At 35.4% G+C, this 18,370-nt stretch overlaps 1 protein-coding gene across 50 annotated transcripts in view; it reads left to right on the forward strand.

Annotated features, from left to right (window-relative positions):
* Positions 1 to 18,370, forward strand: part of ABI3BP (ABI family member 3 binding protein) — a 258,238-nt gene that overhangs the window by 183,412 nt on the left and 56,456 nt on the right. For 15 of the 50 annotated variants that reach the window (XM_058295933.1, XM_058295935.2, XM_058295936.2 and 12 more), the window contains 9 exons: positions 96 to 179; positions 962 to 1,021; positions 3,703 to 3,777; positions 5,607 to 5,681; positions 6,112 to 6,159; positions 6,958 to 7,023; positions 9,739 to 9,813; positions 13,081 to 13,155; positions 15,747 to 15,794. In XM_058295933.1, the coding sequence (XP_058151916.1) occupies positions 96 to 179; positions 962 to 1,021; positions 3,703 to 3,777; positions 5,607 to 5,681; positions 6,112 to 6,159; positions 6,958 to 7,023; positions 9,739 to 9,813; positions 13,081 to 13,155; positions 15,747 to 15,794 (606 nt within the window). The remainder of the gene's footprint in view (positions 1 to 95; positions 180 to 961; positions 1,022 to 3,702; positions 3,778 to 5,606; positions 5,682 to 6,111; positions 6,160 to 6,957; positions 7,024 to 9,738; positions 9,814 to 13,080; positions 13,156 to 15,746; positions 15,795 to 18,370) is intronic. The other 35 variants (XM_058295957.1, XM_058295943.2, XM_058295947.2 and 32 more) reach the window with 9 other exon arrangements.

Below are 18,370 nucleotides of genomic sequence, written 5' to 3' on the forward strand. Positions count from 1 at the left end.
TAACATGTTTTAGAAATCTAATGTGTTTTCAGAAAACCTAGAGTGTTGTTTCCAAAGCTTCCTGCGCTAGAGTAATTCAAAGATTCTTTCTTCAGCTCCTAAAACATCACAACGAACACGTCGTCCACGTCCCAGACCTAAAACCACACCAAGCCCTCATGTACCTCAGAGCAAACCTGGTAAATGTGCGATTCCTTGGTTTAAGTGTGAGCTCTAGCAGTTTGTCCCAATGAGGTCCCAAAGCAATGCCAGAGATGGGCAGTAACAGCCCTCCTCCTAAGAGTGAAGACATGGGGCCTCATCAGTAGCATCTCCTCTGCCCCATTCTCTAGGAGAATGTGACTTGATGAAGCTTATGGGTGCAGAACATCTTTTTCTTTCTAAAAATCTTCTTTAAAATTATACATTTAGTGTATGGCTTATTGTTAAATCCATTCAAATTTTAAAGGCAATGGGAAGTAAGTCCACATAATTCGTAAGAGTGGCATGAGGTATGTTTAGCAGCTCCTGGAGGAGACTTGTGTGCCTGCTCTCTTAAGTGACTTGGTTTGGATGAAGTTCTTGGTCTCTTTTAAAGAAGAATTTACAGCCACATTGGCAAAGTCACCAGTGATTATTTGTTGCTGTCTGCATTCAAAGACATCTATTCATTGTAGCCATATAGTATTTTTTTCAACTTCAAGAAATGCAACAAATGATTTTCATATATATTGCCTAAACAGATTTTTCAAGGCAAACTCTTCCATATTAGTTAGAATCAGAAAATCAGAGAGACACTAAGCTGCATAGTAGAGGTCAAAGGTTGTGTCTTTCTTCTGCCATGAATTGTACCAGATTGTTTTCCATTAGTTCAGAAGTTTAAAAGAATTGTTTATCACTTGAAATCAATATTTTGAAAGAAAATTCAAGGCTTTTCATGTATGTTGAAATGTTCTCATGTTCATTTGTTGCTTTTGGTTAGTTCCTGCTACAGATTTTGAACCTGTTATTTATAGTACTGAGGCTCCAGGAACAACACTAGGTAATGACTTTTTGTGCCCTTCTTCCACGCTTTTCCTTGCTTGTTAAAAATCCATTCCGTCACTGTCATGGCCAGGGTTGCTCCTGCTTCCTAAGACTGCTGTTGTCATTCCATTTCATACTTCATCTTTAAAATATTTGGGATTCTTAATTGAAGTAATTGCCTATTGTTTTTAACAAATGTCCCTAATCCAGTTGAGGACATTTTATCTGCCATTAAATCCTCTTTAAAATTGTAACATATGATTTAATGTTAAATGTGAGGTCCCAATTGTTCCCTTCTATTTTGTATTTAGAACTGTAAAGTTTCAATTACGTACCTTGAAATTTTTCTAGGCAACTTATCTGTTAATTTTCACTCCTTTCCATTTTAAAGACTGAGGTGCTTCTATTATATTATCAATAAAAATTGCTCCCTGAAAGTGCCCAGTCCTAGTAAATAACAGGCTTCTCTAGTTGTGACAAGCTTGACTACCCCTTCTTTTCTACCATGGTGTAGCAGTAGTATCATTTTCTTACTTTATTTTATTTTTTTATTTCTCTACCCTTCCCCCACACACACACCCAGTTGTCTGCTCTCTGTGTCCATTCACTGTGTGTTCTTTTTTGTTCCGCTCGTGTCAGCAGCACCTGGAATCTGTGTCTCGTTTTTTTGTTGTGTCATCTTGCTGCATCAGCTCTCTGTGTGTGCAGCCGCCATGGGCAGGCTGCAGTTTTTTCATGCTGGACAGCTCTCCTTCCAGGGCACACTCCTTGCACGTGGGGCTCCCCTACGCGGGGACACCCCGGCGTAGCACAGCACTCCTTGCGTGCATCAGCACTGCACAGGGGCCAGCTCTACACGGGTCAAGGAGGCCCTGGGTTTGAACCCTGGACCTCCCATGCGGTAGGCAGACACCCTATCCGTTGGGCCAAATCCGCTTCCCAGTAGTTCTTAATCTTTGCTAAATTGGGATTCCTTTGACTATCTAATTATGCATGTTAATATTTATTCCTTCAAATAACTAATGCATTTTTATGTTTATTTTGGTTTTCTCAGTAATGATAAGGAGAAAAATATATTGTTAAAGTAAATTTGCAATTTTAAGAAATAAAATTTTAAAAACCTAACATGGTTTAGAAAACATAGGTCCACCTACAACATGATTGGTGATTTCTAAACTTAAATACACGATAGCAACCCAAGACATCCTTCCTTTAGTTTCAAAAACATTGTAAAATCCAGCAAAAAGAAAACGCCATGCACTTCCCCCACCTTGCAGCACTATACCTCCTAAAACAAGGAAAATCAGTGGTTTCTGGTTTAATGAGTCTTATCAGCCCACTGCAGTTGTGTTCAGAAGTGATAACAATGTGGCTTGCTAAACTGCACTATCCTTTTCTATGCTCCCTAAGAGGAAGGCACAAATAGTGGTTAGCAGCTCTACAATTTCGGTATTAACCAGAAGCTTCATTGTTGAGGCAATCTGTGTCGTAGCCAAATTCATCATGTGTTCTGCATAAGGATTTTCTTTGAAAAAGAATGCATCTTATTCAATTCTCTTATTCTATTCCAGTCAACTCTTTTTAAGTGGTGCTGCTTCTATGGTTTACGATAAAAAGTATTTCCTTGCCTTCTATATGTCCCCAGTACCATATTAGCAGTTGACTGGGGTAGGGGTGAGGAGCAGAGTAATCAAAATTAAGAGCATATTTTGTGTCTTAAACAAACAGAATATAATGTAATTTTGATGCAATACTGTTCCCAAGGGAATGGTTAAGTCTAAAAATAAGGCAATCTGCTTATATACGAGCAGCTTGTTTAAATGAGTAGTGAAAAATCACGTAAAAATATCTAAAGGAATCAAGGATCAGTGTGAACTGATAGAGAGTAGTTGGGCTTTGAAATAACTTTAGGATTGTATATTAGTGGAGGAAAGGATAGAAAGAGCAAAAATAAAACAAAAGACTCAGCAACTGTTGAGAGTAGCAAGAGGGGGTGGTTGAACTGGAATATATAAAATAGATCATACCTAGATGATGCTCAACCTTTTGTTCATGGTATTATCATGAAATCAGTTATAGGAACTTCTTAGAAAGGCCATATGGGAATTCGGATTCAGATGCAATAGTCAATGAGAACCTAATTTTTCCAGTCTCTGACTTTTCCAAGGAGGATGCTTTAAATCAGAGGTCAGCAAAAATTTCCTGTGAAGGATTAGAGTGTAAATATGTTAGACTTTGCAGACTGTTCAGTCTCTGTAACACTACTCGATTCTGCTATTGCAGCTCAAAGGCAACCAGAGGCACTATACAGATAATACATGTCATTTTAGTGCATCCAAGTATCTGAGTTTCAATAAAACTTTATTGATGGACACTGAAATGTGAATTCATATGACTTTACTCTTCACTTTATTTTCAATCATTTAAAACCCTTAAAGCCATTCTTAGATCAGCCATACAAAAACAGGCAGAGGGCTGGATTTTAAGAGTCATAGTTTGCAGATCTCTGCTTTAAATAATGTATGCTCTCAGCCTATTGGCTAAGATCAATTGTGTAAATAATGCATGCTCTATGTGACTCTCCATAACCCTGCAATTTTGAGGGACTAAATATTTTAGTTCATTGCTACCTTTGCCTAAAACCTAAGAAATAAATTAGCCATAATTACTTTGACAGCTTAGACCTTCTTCTTTCAGCTCCCACTGAACTGCAAACTCTTATTTTGAAACCAATGACATCACCAAGTCTAGAAATCCCACAAAGCCAACATGGTAAATAGACTGTTTTATCTTTCTGGGTATATTATGAGTTTCAGAATACACATGATAATCCTCTAAAACTGCATTTCCAAATTCAAAAAATGCAAAAGGAATACACATTTTATATCTCATTTACAATGTCCTTCCTGTGGTTGCACATTGTTATTAAAGTAGTAATATGTTTATATCAATTGTTAACTGTTTAAAAATACTTATCTTCATTTCATTGAATTATCTCTGTGTCCTTTTAGAAAATAATTCAGATATCTGATGAAGTGGTCAACAAAACCACTTATAGGAATTGATTTTCTTCTTTATCCTTATTTTTCAGTAATTGTTGAAAACTTGTGACTCTCTTTTGTAGTCAGTTAAATTTGTGCTCTGCCATTTGAAAAGAACACTAGTTTAATTTTGACCACCAGGCAAGGAGAAAATTCTCACTTTGGGAGAAATAGCAAAATTTCACCCTCCACAGTGAGATCCTGAACACACTGCCCTTCCAAATTGAAAAGTTTTTTTTTTAACATTATTATTAGTTATACTGTTTCTTCATCCTGAAGTTTATTTTGAAACATTTGGCTCCTATTTTTTTTCTAGCATAGAATTAAAATTACTTTTCATCTCTTTTGTGCATCTTGATGCTCACGTTAAAGGTAAAATGTGTGGTTGTTAATGGTAACCTACAACAGTTATTGTGAATTCAATTCAGAATTAAATCTTTCACTGGTGTTAAAAATAATGTTGGGGAGCAGATGTGGCTCAGGCGGTTTGAGTGCCTGCTTCCCACAGGGGAGGTCCCAGGTTTAGTTCCCAGTGCCTCCTAAAAACAAAAACAAACAAGGAAACAAACAAAAAAACCAACTTGGGGAAGCTGATGTGGCTCAGTGGTTGAGCGCCAGCTTCCCACATACGAGGTCCTGGATTCAATCCCTTACCCCAGTATCTCAAAAAATAATAATAATAATTGTTATAAGAGCTAACACTGAGCACTTACTATATGCAAGGCCCTTTTCTAAATACTTAGCATGTATTAATTCACGCAGTGCTCACAACAACCCGTTCTTGATCTGTTGTACTAACTTTGTTGCTAGTTGCTAATGTCTTGGAACCATCTACACTTAGCACTGAGTCATCAAGGAAGTCTCTTGGTAAAAACGTTCTCCAAAGAGAAATTAGGCATATTGGCTTTTCCATCTCATTGCAGAACTTACTTTTGGATGTCTTCATACTTTGCAAAATTTTATAGCTAACTCTTCCTCCTATCTTGTCTCTTCGCATCCCATTAATCTTTAGAGTTGTAAATATTATATACAGTGCATTGTGTGCATATCTGCTATATCACTATGCAAGTTTCCAAGTTTCCTTATTTAGTTTCCTCACTGAATACAGAATTTAATTTTTTAAATATTCTGGTCACTCTTTCAATATGAATAGGCACATGTATGTGCATTCAATTTTTCCTTCTTATATCATTTTTAGGATTTATCCCAATCTTTCCAAGGACTCATTCTATATGTTCTTCTCACTAGAATCCTTATATAAAAATATGTAAGGAAGTGAAATACCTGCTTTTCTCCAGGTGGAAATTGCTGGGTCTCCTGCCAATTCTCAGGGGTTTGTGTCCATGCACTTTTTTCCCCTAGAGCACAGTGCCTATGTTTCCTGCCTCCACATCTGTCCCCCTAAAGTATAGTCACCATCATATTCTGCCTCAATGTGAGTTATTCTAAAAATATATCTGCTTATGATAGCTAACCTGCTTTAAAATTAAATACAGGATTCCTTGAGAGTGTGCTATGGGCAGACCATTGCTAACCAGTCATTCCCTTGTTCCTCCCTAGCACCAGCTGAAACCCATTATGTGTATCTCACTGCCAAAGCACCACTCAGGCCAGATGAGCCCAAGACTGAAGCTGGTAAAGATTCATTTAGCCAACAGATTTTTCACTTACCATTTTTATGTCCATAGAACATGAAGGAGTTCAAGTGGTTGTACTGGACCTATAAATGAAAGCTTCCAAAATTCTTGGGTTCTTAAAATGATAATTGATTCTGAATATGGAAATAAATTCCTTTTTCTCTAATGATATCTAAATATTGAGGTATAATAGCACTTGAGAGCCAGTTAATGAAAGTTAAAATATAAATATTAGTTTGAGGATTAGTATTATAGAAAATTTTTCTCCCCTAGTTCTCTCTTTTTTCCTGTCTAAATTCTTATGCGGTCTATAAAATTATGATGAAAATTCTTAAAAGACAATGCAGTGTATTGATATTTAAGAAAGAAAGATTTGGTTGTAGCTTAATATCTAATAATTTTTAAAATTGTTCTTTGTTTTGATGCAGTTGTGGAATCTATTACAAATGTGTCTGAACCACCCGAGGCCACCCTAGGTAATGACACAGCCTCAGCAGCCCCACCCCATGTGTTTTCTGTCCTCATTGTCACATCACCTGAGAACCTCACGGTCTCTCTCATTGTGAATTCATCACGTAACATCATTCTTTGTCATGACAGCTTATTTTTGTTCTAGGTGTTCCTATTCATCACCATTGTCCAAAAATGTCTCTTCTCCCATCACTGTCATATAAAAAAACTATGATCTCTTTCTTATGTCAGCAAAATGACCAAATCTAAAGCATCTTTTTTCCAAACACTGAACTTTCTGCTAGCTTGGTGTTGAGTGTTTCAGATAATATTTAGTGTGTGTAGGTGTGTCTGTGTGTAATGATCCATTTTTTACTTTCTGGCTTAGCTTCCCATTCCATTGCATTCATTTACATGTTTGGTTTTTTCCCCTCCATTATTTAAGTGAAATCCAATGCTTCTTGACTGGCTCACAGTATAGCTTTTTAAAAATAACTTTCTAATCCTTCATGGTTACTACTGAAAATATCTTTTCTTACACAGTTGAGGAAATTAGGTGCTAAGATGAATTGAATGGCATTGCTTACTTTGAAAATATTTTGAATCTATCCTTGAATATCCTTGAATCTGAAAGCATTTCTTAAGCTAAGTGCTTTATGAAATAGGAAGACTGTTTTGCCACAAACATGTAATTCTCCTTCTTCCGTCCATTTGTCCTTCCTTTTGTCTTTTTTAATCTACTTGTTGCCATCCTGTATGTCATCTGTACTCAAGGTTTGTCAGGCACTAAAGTAACCCTAGGTACTTTCCTTCAAATTCCATAGAAACATCACCTCTGCCCTCCAAAACTATAATCCTTCCCAGTCCAGATGAGCCTGCGGCAAAGCCTGGTAAATACATTATTTTGTATTTCATGTACAAGGTGAGTTTCTGCAGAATTTTATGGGAATGGAAGGATCACATGTTCACTACCGAACATCAAATATCTTGGTTTCCCTGCTCTGCTCACAGTATTTGGGCAGTCCTACCTTTATGACGTCCCTCCTTCCCATACAACATCTGGGGCCAATCCCTTGGCAGTGTTGTAAATGTTCATTAGGATATACCTAGAAAACATCTCTGAGATATTCTGCAAGTGTTTAATTCAGGAAATTATAATGTTTCTGGTGAAGAACATTTATATTCTATTCTTTTAAAATATATCCTAATTTTAATTATTTACCATCTCGATGACTTTTACAGGACTGTGTTCATGTAAGAAGTATTTTAAGATACCTAATTTGTGTTTGAGGTTAAAAGAAACTTTTAGAAACAGTTTTCACTGTGCAGTCCAGGTAAAGGGGTACAACTGGTTAGTTATCTTGTCATATTTGCCAGCTCCCTTACTTCTTTCTACTACTTCTTCCTTTCACATTTTGACCATTTTAATGCATACAAATAAGAGAAATTGAAATCAAGCCAATTACTTTAGTCTGTAATAAAGACTTGCCTGATAGTAGAGTTTAAAATGAGTACTAACAAAAAATCAACATGGAAACGAAATGTGTCTCTTCTTGCAAGAAAAAAATCTGCTCAATCTACTGGCTTCCATGGTATAGCCGTTTGTCATAGATGAAAACAAATGCTATTTTGATCGCCATTAAAATATTTTATATGAATTTATTTCCAATAAATATCAACTTTACAAATGTCCTCTGAAATGCCAACAGCTCTACAGTTTAATTCCTATAAAAGTAACTCTAATAATTAGTATTATTGAAATGTCCAATCAAAAATACTACTAATAATGATTTTTATCTCATTCTACTCTATCATTTTTTCATGGAATTGCCTTAATTTTTCATGCTATGCCTTAACCTGAAAATGGTCTTTCTTATGCCTTGGGGGAAGCAAATAGCAGATCAACAGTTACCTCAGTAAGCAAAGGAAGGGGAGAATTATGAGATCCTGAGCCTGAGAGAAATTCTAGAATCATAGAAATTCGAGATTAGAAGAGCTCTTAAAAATCATATAACTTTATTTTTTTTCCAATTTCTACTCAATTTATTCATTTTTTTTAAAAGATATTACATTAAAAAAATATGAGGTCCCCATTCGCCCCCACCGCCCCCACCCCACCACTCCCCCCACAGTAACACTCTCCCCCATCATCATGTCACATCCATTGCGTCTGGTGAGTACATCTCCGAGCATCGGGCAGCACCCCATGTCCCGTGTTCCACACCATAGCCCATACTCTCCCATGTTCCATCCAGTGGGCCATGGGAGGACATACAACATCTGGCAATTGTCCCTGGGGTACCACCCAGGACAACTCCAAGTCCCGAGAATGCCTCCACATCTCTTCTCTTCCTCCCATTCCCTGCACCCAGCAGCCACCATGGCCACTTTTTCCACATCAGTGCCACATTTTCTCGATTATTAACCATAATAGTTCATAAATAGAATATTATTAAGTCCACTCTGATCCTTACTGTATTCCTTCTTCCTGTGGACCTTGGCTTGGTTGTGTCCATTCCACATCTATGTCAAGAGGGGGTTTAGATTCCACATGGATATTGGATGCAATCCTCCTGCTTTCAGTTGTAAATGAAGAACCTGAGAACCTGAGGCTATAGATCTAGTGACTAGCAAAGGGAACTCTAAATCTCCACATTCCAGGCTTCTAAACCACTGTAATCACTGTGTCTTGGTGCACATCTCTCTACAGACGAGAGGATTCCACTCTAACCATTGTGTGCCTTGTATATCTTGATTTCTTATTAGGAAGAAACCTCTGCAGACACTTTTGGAAACTTCTTCTAGTGTCTAATGACTCTTATTTTCAGCAAACCTTTTTTAAGGTCTCTGAAACTGCATCATCTTTGTAACTATTTTGTTTGTTTTTTAAATCTCTCCTTATCCCAAGCTAGTTTAATCAAATGAAGCATTTCATCAGTACAATCTTGCTACCTAATAATTCATTTCCTCTGCAGGATATAATTTTAATTTTCTTAATGGAGAAGCAATTGGATCTTACACTGAGGGTCCTAGAATTTCTTTGGGAATTGCCCAGCAAAGGAATAACTCTCTACAGTAATGTATTTTTGATGTTTAATGTCTCTTTCCCAATATAATCAAAATTTTTGTGTGTATTTCATTTAATGAGATTATTTTTTCCTTGGCACTTGCTATTCAAATGCATTCATTTTTCTAGGTATATTTGGAATGTAGCATAATTTTGTTTTTCATCTAGAAGAAATTGTATCTATGTGTTCACTTAAAATATTCCTGAACATTCCGCTAAAATGGTGTGAGATTATAATAGGGATGAATTCTTATTATTAAATTTATTTTATCCTATTTAAGAGGCATTTTAAGTCGTTTTTATGAAATTTCAACAATTTCATTTTGTTAGTTGAATATCTTGGATGTCATTTAATGTCCTTGCTGTTGTTTTCCTTTACATAAGAAAAATATCTTCTAAAAATGCATCTCTTTGGGAGCTTTAACTGCTGTGTATTTAAGTCTTAGGTCACTCAACAAACATCTTTGTGGTTCTAGAGGCTTAGGTTCTGTGATTCTTGAAGGGCTCAAGAGCTCTGAACCTATATCCTTTCTTTTAGCTCCCAAGCAGACACCACACGCTCCTCCTAAGCCAAAAACATCACCTCGGCCAAGAATCCCAGAAACACAGACAGGTAAATACATATTTTATATTGTAGATTTTAAAGGTTTGAAAATAGAGGGTTTCGTTATTTTGTTGAATGAAAGCAAGTTGGGTTTTTAATACTTGTGAAACAAGCCTGCTTCTATAACCTAACATATATTTATTTTTAGATTTTATCAGTATGTTATTGGAACATCTTATTCCACAAAGCTTCCCTAATATTACATTACTTGAGAGTCATTGGAGAAGTTGGAATTTCTTAGAGTAGACTGCCTATTCCTTTTGAATCTCCCAACTTGCTTAATATTCTTATTCTCCATTCCTTTCTGTTCTCCTTGAACATGCTTACCCCTGCAAATCACCTGATTCTTTTCATTTTCTAAAATTAGAGATGTTGTAGTGTTATAGAAAAATCATGTATAAAATACAGAGTTCTCATATACCACATTATTAACTTTAATACTAGCATTGTATGCTATATTTGTTACAATTCATAAAAGAACATTTTTATAATTGTACTATCAATTATAGTCCATTGTTTACAGTAGGGTTCACTGTTCATGTTATACAGTGGTTTTTTAAAAAATTTTATTGTAGCAATATATATACAACCTAAAATTTCCCCTTTTAACCTTGATCACATCTATAATTCAATGCTGTTAATTATATTCACAGCATTGTGCTACCATCATTACCACTGATCACTAAAACTACAATAAACCCAAATAGAAATGCTGTATAGTTTAAACATTAACTCCTACCTGATTTTAAATTTATTGTTTTTACCTGGGCTGCTTCCAAAAAGTGTGTGAGATTTACCTACTCAGTATACCCAGCAAAGAACCTTTACCTACAACTATTGGCCTGAGGAAAGGAAAATATTACTAGAATCAAAATTATACTTGGTCCAGGTCATAATCCTGAACTCCTCTCCCAAGTCCTTTAATCATCTCTCAGTAGACTGAAAAAACACTGTAGTGTTAGGTATGGTAAATAATATCTGATTCTGAGAGAAATTTTATCTGTTATGAATTTTTTATCCAAAGGAAAATTTCTTAAAAGACTGTCCTTTGGTTTACATCTAGCTATTGAGTTTAAATGTGCCTTACTTAATGTATTTTAAAATCTGCCTGCCTTAATTATTAGAACATTGTTATGAAAATAATATATATAGGATATATAAATATATGAAGATGCCAGTGCAACAATCCCCCAAAGAATAAGAAATTTAAAATAACAACAAACAGCACATTAGAAACATTAATATTTAAGAAGTACCAGGAAAAAGTAATGATAAGTTATTCACTAGGGATCGAATAGGGATACAAAAATAAAGCAAATATATTAAATTTGTGGAAAAGTAACTAAATCTGACTTTAAAAATCAACAGATAAAATTACATGAGACATCCTTGATTTCCTATTTGAACTTAAAGCATAGAACAAGAGCAGCAGAGAAAAGAGACATGTTAATGAAATAAGAAAACTTGATGAATGTTGGAAAAAGAAAAGAAAAGAAAGAAATACTGGGAGTTAAGACATTGAGGATATAAATTCCTAGTTAGTAAACAAAGTTTTTTAAGTAAAGGAGATATAAAGTAACAGGGAAGATATTCATAATCTTTTTTCAGCTTTATTTTCCGAGAAAATAATTAACTCTAGTGTTATGGTCTCTATCTGTACAAAAATGTAGTACAGAATAAGGAGCTTGCTCTATTTCCCATTATTATGCTATCGCCTAAGTTTCAAATTTGTTTGATTTTAATTTAGATCTTTAGCCAACTTTTCTTGACAAGATGTACAGCTCCAAAATAGATTTATATGTTCAATACATTTCATCCTATAACTCTGACACTGTGCAATGATTGACAAACTCTAACAAGAGAGCCACCTGACACATAATTTTAACTTTATAATTTATAGATGGCCTGTTTCTAAAAAATATGAGTATACTAGGAGAAGTATTTTTACTTTTTATTAATGGACTGGGAAAAGGAAAATATTAACAGCATTAAAAGTATGTATATGTTTACAAATTGGTAAAACTTAAATCTTTGGCATTTGAGGGAGACATGGAATCCAAAATGTAGGCAAATAATCAAAAATATTCTATAAGTGAATAAAAGTTGGCTTCTTCTTACTATATTCCTTTGTTCATAGGTAATATTCAACTATCTCATTTTATGCCCAGAAATCTTATAACAATCAAAATTATGAGTGTTCCTACTTTTTAGGGGAAAATAATATGAAAGCAAAATATATTCAGATCCTTCAAAGTCAAATTTGCAATGATCCTCTAGAAGTGGAAACTTTATCTCTTTCATTTACATGGTAGTACAGTTTTCATATAATGTTGACATTTCACATTTGATTCTCTCGAACACTCTTTGAGTTATGGCAGGTTTATTATTTCTATGTTAAAAATAGTAAGTTAAAACCTGACCTTCAGAAATGAGATATAGAAAGCCCAAATGTCTGGACCTAGTAATTATATCTGGTCCTCAATATTTAGTTTCAAATCTTGTCTCTGCCACTTAACAACTATGTGACCTTAGGCAGATAATTCACCAATATAATTCTATATTTTATCATCTCTAAAGTAAAGTTGGTAATTCCTTCCTCCACAGAATTTAGTCCTTATTAAAAAGAAAAGCATTTTTGAAATTATAAAATACACTCTCAATAATTTAGGCTCTCCCCACCCCGGTATCATATACATTAACACTTATTCCATAGGAACAATTGGTGATGAAAGATAATTTTAGTTTGTGAATGTGTTCATTTGAAGGTTTATGTAGGGCCAAAGAATTGGCATAGGGAGTAGAGTATGAACCACCCATACCATTGCACTGCCCCACTTACCTATCTGCTGTTACGTGAGATGGGTTTTAGCTTCTTTTTTCTATGATTCATAGGATTCTACTCTGACTGTTCCTAGTTTACCTTGAAAAAAGACATGTGAATGAGTTTGAGAAAAAAGTCAAACATCCACATCCAGAAAAGAAGAACCCTTTTTAAATTAATTTAATTGCTGTCTCTTCAGAAATGAAGGTTTCAGAAAATCCTTCATCCTACCATCATGCTTAGTTGAATTTTGCAATTTCTCACACTTCATTTTTCTAAGTGTCTGGAATTCTAACAGATTTATTTCCAGAACTTAAAGTTTATTTTTTCATCTAACTCCCATATCAGTAATGTTTGTTTTATCAGTGTTCAGACTTCATTTGTCATGTCTATTGGTTAAGCATGACTAAGAGTGCTGAAACCAAATGACTCATGACCTGAATTCTCTCTTTCAGTTCCTAAGGGATCCCAGCTTGTTATATCAAAGCCAAAAATATCACCAAGCCCAGAAGCGCCATACACTACACCTGGTAAATGCTTCATTCTATATTTAAGTCAAACACATTCTACTGTCACACTCTGCTGCAATGAAACATGAGAGTTGATATATGTGAGGTCAATATTTCACTTACGTTCAACTACCATGCTTTATCATATGTGGTATGATTATTTCAGAGGTTTCAGAGAGTTGTCCAAAAATTCATGTAGTGAAACTATTGATACAGGCAAAAGGCTGAGAATTATGCCAAGGGTAGTATGTGTCTTCTAGAACTAAATTCTCTTAGTAATCCTCTGATTTATAAAAATTAATCTTCCATTGGTAACAATGCTATGCTCAACTGTTTCACCAAACAAGAGGATGAAATCAAGAATTTGTTTTTGTTCTACAAAAATGAGACAATGGTATTTTATAAACAGAGGAAATTATGTTTAACCATTCTCTTGAGTTCTGGAATTTCAGATACCTAGCATTGCAATTTTTTTTTCTATTAAATTCTGTTTTTCAAGTTTGTGGAGCAATAGCTTGGGTGAAGAAATTTGTTTCACATACACAGAAGGATTTCTTTAGCTATGAATGTATTTCTTGCCTATCACCCTGAGAGGGCCTTATGTCTCATATTTGTGGGCATGGGCAGGATGGGGACTGCAAGGACTTTGAGTGAGTCTTTCCACTGCTATTTACAGGAGGTGCTCTCATGACCTTAAGAAGCACTGTTTGCTAAACAAGTCTCCAGTAAACCTAAGTTAATTTTTCACTAGAGAATCTGGGAAATTCTGTAAGTTTTGTCTCTTTCCTTTAAAAGGTGCAATTGTTATAAATTCCTAGGTGCTCTTAGAAGCATATAGAATATTCCTAGGACCAGTGGATTTCTGAGCTATAGCTTGAAATGATGGCATTTTGGAAGCAAGTCCAAATTCACTTGCCTGTAATATTTTCCAGGCTATATAAGCAGAAGGTGCTATTGCTGCTATGATAAAGAGCCATGTTGTTTCTTGTGGTAGTGGGCTAGAAAAACTCGTTTTGACCTGAAGTCTAGAATTTGAATTTATATCACTAAATACAATAGTCACTATTATAAGCTTACACTAAGAAAAAAAGCTGATCTTCTAACTTGCAAAATGTCAACTACTTATTTTCAGTTGTGGGGGGGAAAGTAACTGAAATGGAATCATTACAGATAACAACAGTAGATTTGAGTAATTTTAATTACTTCTCCTCTTATTTGGAGGAATTAATACTGTTGGTCCTGATGTGACTTGATCTCGCTGTACCAATATATCTAAAAATTGAAGTTTTTTTTCTTTTTAATATTTAATATTTGCTTACATTTCACCAATACCTTGTTTTCCACAGAAACTGACCCATTGGCTTTAGGTCTGGCACTGTAGCAAAACATTCCCCAGCTCTGCATGTTCCGAGTTAGGATTATCTCTCTAAACCTTGTGTCAGCCCCACCACTTTTTTCACCAGGGGTTCCCCTATTGATTCTAGGGTGTAATGCCTACAGGAATAGTCACAAAGTGACCATGACTGTGTTTCTGTGTTTTAATTTTCTTACAAGTGTTCAAACAGTCTGTGTCCCTAGGTTGTATCTGCGTTCAAGTTTGTATCCCAGTGAACCCAGGACCTTGTTTACTGGCTTCTCTATGTTATACCTCAGGACATAGAGGGCACATTGCATGTATATTTAATATGTATTGATATCCTAGAGAAATAGATTTCTGTAAAAGTCTAAAAATGTAAACATATAGTGCCGAATTCAGGACAGAGTTGTATTTTCTCATTATGTTTATCTCAAAATTTGTTTTAAAAAATTTCAGAAGTAACAAACTTGAATTTTGAGGTCTGTATCAGACAAAGTCACTCTAGGATTTTCTGTACAGCTCTTACATTCTATAGATTATCAAGTATACAAAGGTTTCATCTATTTAGGCCTTTAGAGAGAATCTACCCTTATTGAGAAATCTTGACAAACTGAGCCTACATACTATGTCCAGAATCAAAATTGAACTGACTTTTCTCCAGATTTGCCTTTGGAGAATAGAATTTAGAGCAAAGGATTCACCCTGATAACAAATGGATGTTGTGCCATTTAACTTAGAACCCAAACTCCTGGGTAGCTGGCTCAACAGAACTGTGCCTTCCTTACGGATTGGTTTTCTACACCAAGGGTTTGTTCACTTCACTTTGTGGTCAACCTTCTGGTCCTCAGGCATTTGGGTAGACTTTAGTCTCTGGGAGTGAACCAGGAAGAAAACCATGATATCAGCAAGCTAACCAATCCTCCCACATGTTCTATGTATCTACCTCTCTTTGGTAAGTTCTTATTTGCCATCACATGTTTCATTCAGCATTTTCGTAGCTAGTTTTCATGTTTTCATTAAATGACCTTATTTTGTGAGTTACTTATGAATTGAGTGTTTAATTCTGAATGTTTCCAAAAATTGGGGCCTATTGTTTAAAATGAGAATTGAGTTATTAAGACAATCATTTGCTTGGAATACATGCTTTAAAATATTGCCAGGTTTTTTTTTAGTTTTTAGTTTTTTTTCTAAAGTAGGGAGAGACCTGAAAGTTGATGTCCATCTAATGAATGTGGTTTTTTTTTTTCCAATGCAGTCTTGGAAGACAATACAATTAGAATTGAGAAAGCCAAGACCACGATAGGTAATGATTCCTCCCATTTTTTATTTTTATCAAAACAGGGGTTTGGAATGGACAGAGTAGAGAAATATTACTTTATCATACTGTTATCGTCACCACTCAACAATGCTTCATGGTCATTATCATCTTCTAGGTATTTTGTCATTTCTTCTTAAAGCTTCTTATTTTTTTTCTGGAAGGATGCATTATATAATTTTACAATTTGTTAAGATAAGTGAGGGAAGATACTTTCTTCACATGAAAGTCTTCAAGTCAGGAGTTACCAGCAGTTTGCTAATGTGCTTGATGGCATATCAAGTATCAATATGCTTTCCCCAAAGTTTTTAGTGACTTAACACCTGCTTCTCTTCCTCAAAGCCTCATGAGGTTCACCTGTGACATTGATGTGCATAATAAAACATTTCTTAATATTTAGCATAGAATATCCATTGTAAAAATGGTTTTAATAAGGTAGATTTTAACAGGGTTTTACTACTCCCCAAAGAGGCCCATATGAGTTACTAAAATGCTGTTCAATAATGCTCTGTGCTAGTTTATTAGAAGTGCTTACCTTTTCCAGATTTGCTTTCCAAAAATGCAGCAACACATATTCAAGTTCAACACATATTTGTTGATTGTCTTTTACATGCCTATTTCTGGCTTTAGTGTTGTAGGATTATAAAGAATTAGACATGATTTCTGCCATCAAACATGGTGCAGTGGAGAAATACAATGTAAATAACTACTAAATGAGGCAAATCTCAGTGATTGGTGGAATAGTGATATAAACAAAATTTAATTAAATACAGGTAGGAAAGTAATAAATTCTAAATATATGATTTGGAAAAGACATCATCAAGGAAAATAGCTTTGAGATGGATTTTAAGAGATAACTAGTTTATAGCTATTGATGATTTGTGAAGAATCAAAGATACAGGTATACAAAAGTGCCCAGTGTGTCTGAGAAGCAGCAAGATATCAGAGTGACTGAATTGCTGGCCACATGGGTGAAATCACTGGCCAATGAAGGCTTGAAAAGTCAGTTGGGCTCAAATCCTTGAGAGCTTTTAAAATCAGTCTAAGGACTTTGAAACTTTTTCTATGAGAAGACATTAAAATTGTACGTGATTGGGAAGTAGCTGTGGCTCAATCAATTGAGCTCCCATCTACCATTCTACTATATGGGAGGCCCTAGGTTCACATCCCTGGGCATTCTTGTGAAGGCAGGCTCGCCCACGCGCCACGGAAAGCCAGCTGGCCCACAGGGCAGACTCAGCAAGGTGACACAACAACAACAAAAAAGGGGGAGACAAGTAAAAAACACAGAAGAGTGTGCAGCAAATGGACACAGAAAGCAAAACAGCAAGCAAGCCGTGAGGGGAGGGGGGCGATAAATAAAAAGTAAATACAGACACACAGAAGAATGCACAGCGAATGAACGCAGAGAGCAGATTGCAAGCAAGATGCAAGGGGGGAATAAAAAAATTGTGCATGATTTCCTTTTTTTAGTCATTGGTGTGATATAACTGGATCTGTATTTTAGAAAAATAGTTGCAATAAAAAACCCAGAAGATAAATTGGCAAAAAGAAAAACTGGTGGCGAGGAATTACTTAAGAGGTTTTGCAATACTGTAGCAGGGTGATTATGAGAGATGGAATAGCAGTAGGAGGAGAAATAAGAAAATAGTGATGGCATGCATTTTGGAGGTGGTTATTAGGACCTAGAGAATTACAACTTTCATGAAGAGAAGGCTGCAATGATGCTGTCTTTTCTTGCTTGGGCAAGTAGTGAAATATTATGTCATTAACTAAAACAAGAAAATGGAGGAAAGAATAAAGACTTGAGTTTGAATATGTTGTATTTGAAAGGTCAGAAGGACGGTCAGGTGGCAATTTCTAATTACTGGTGGTTGAAAATGTATTTCTGGATTTCTAAATAGAAGTCAGGATTTGGGATATAGATTTGGGAATTATTTATGAACATCAATAAGTGGTTCTTGTGAGAGGATGACATCATCCAGGAGAAAACATAGACTGAGAAAATAGAAAGTAGGAGATCAAGACTGTCAAAAAGGTAGAAGACCAGGAAAGATGAGTCCTGAGAGATGAGGGAGGAAAGGGTCTTGAGAAAGGAAGGGTAGTTGGTAGCAGTGAGGTGTGGAGGGATCAGAATAACGGGGGGACTTGACAGTGCAGATATGCAATTGCATATCTGAAACCCTTTGGGTCAAATGCTTCAGAAATTCAGCATTTTCAAAAGGTAAACTGTACATATAATATTGATTACAAAAATGTCAATATGTCTGCAAATGAGAAGCATGAATAGTCATACTAAGCTGGATGAAAAAAAAAACTACAAATAACCTTATGTCGATTCTAATCATATATTACTGTCGAATATGTAAAGAAATATACTTTCAGTTTTCAAAGGTTTTTGGATTTCAGAACTTTGGATAAGCGACTGTGGATCCGTGGTTTCAGGAGATGTGTGAAGTGGAAGCCAGACCCCAGTGGATGAAGATGATACAACTGAGAGACCAGCAAGCAGAAGCAAATATAATATCTTTTAATTAAAAGAATGAGTACAAAAATAGGATGAA

This window comes from Dasypus novemcinctus, chromosome 4, assembly GCF_030445035.2.
Source record: "Dasypus novemcinctus isolate mDasNov1 chromosome 4, mDasNov1.1.hap2, whole genome shotgun sequence".
NCBI lineage: Eukaryota > Metazoa > Chordata > Mammalia > Cingulata > Dasypodidae > Dasypus > Dasypus novemcinctus.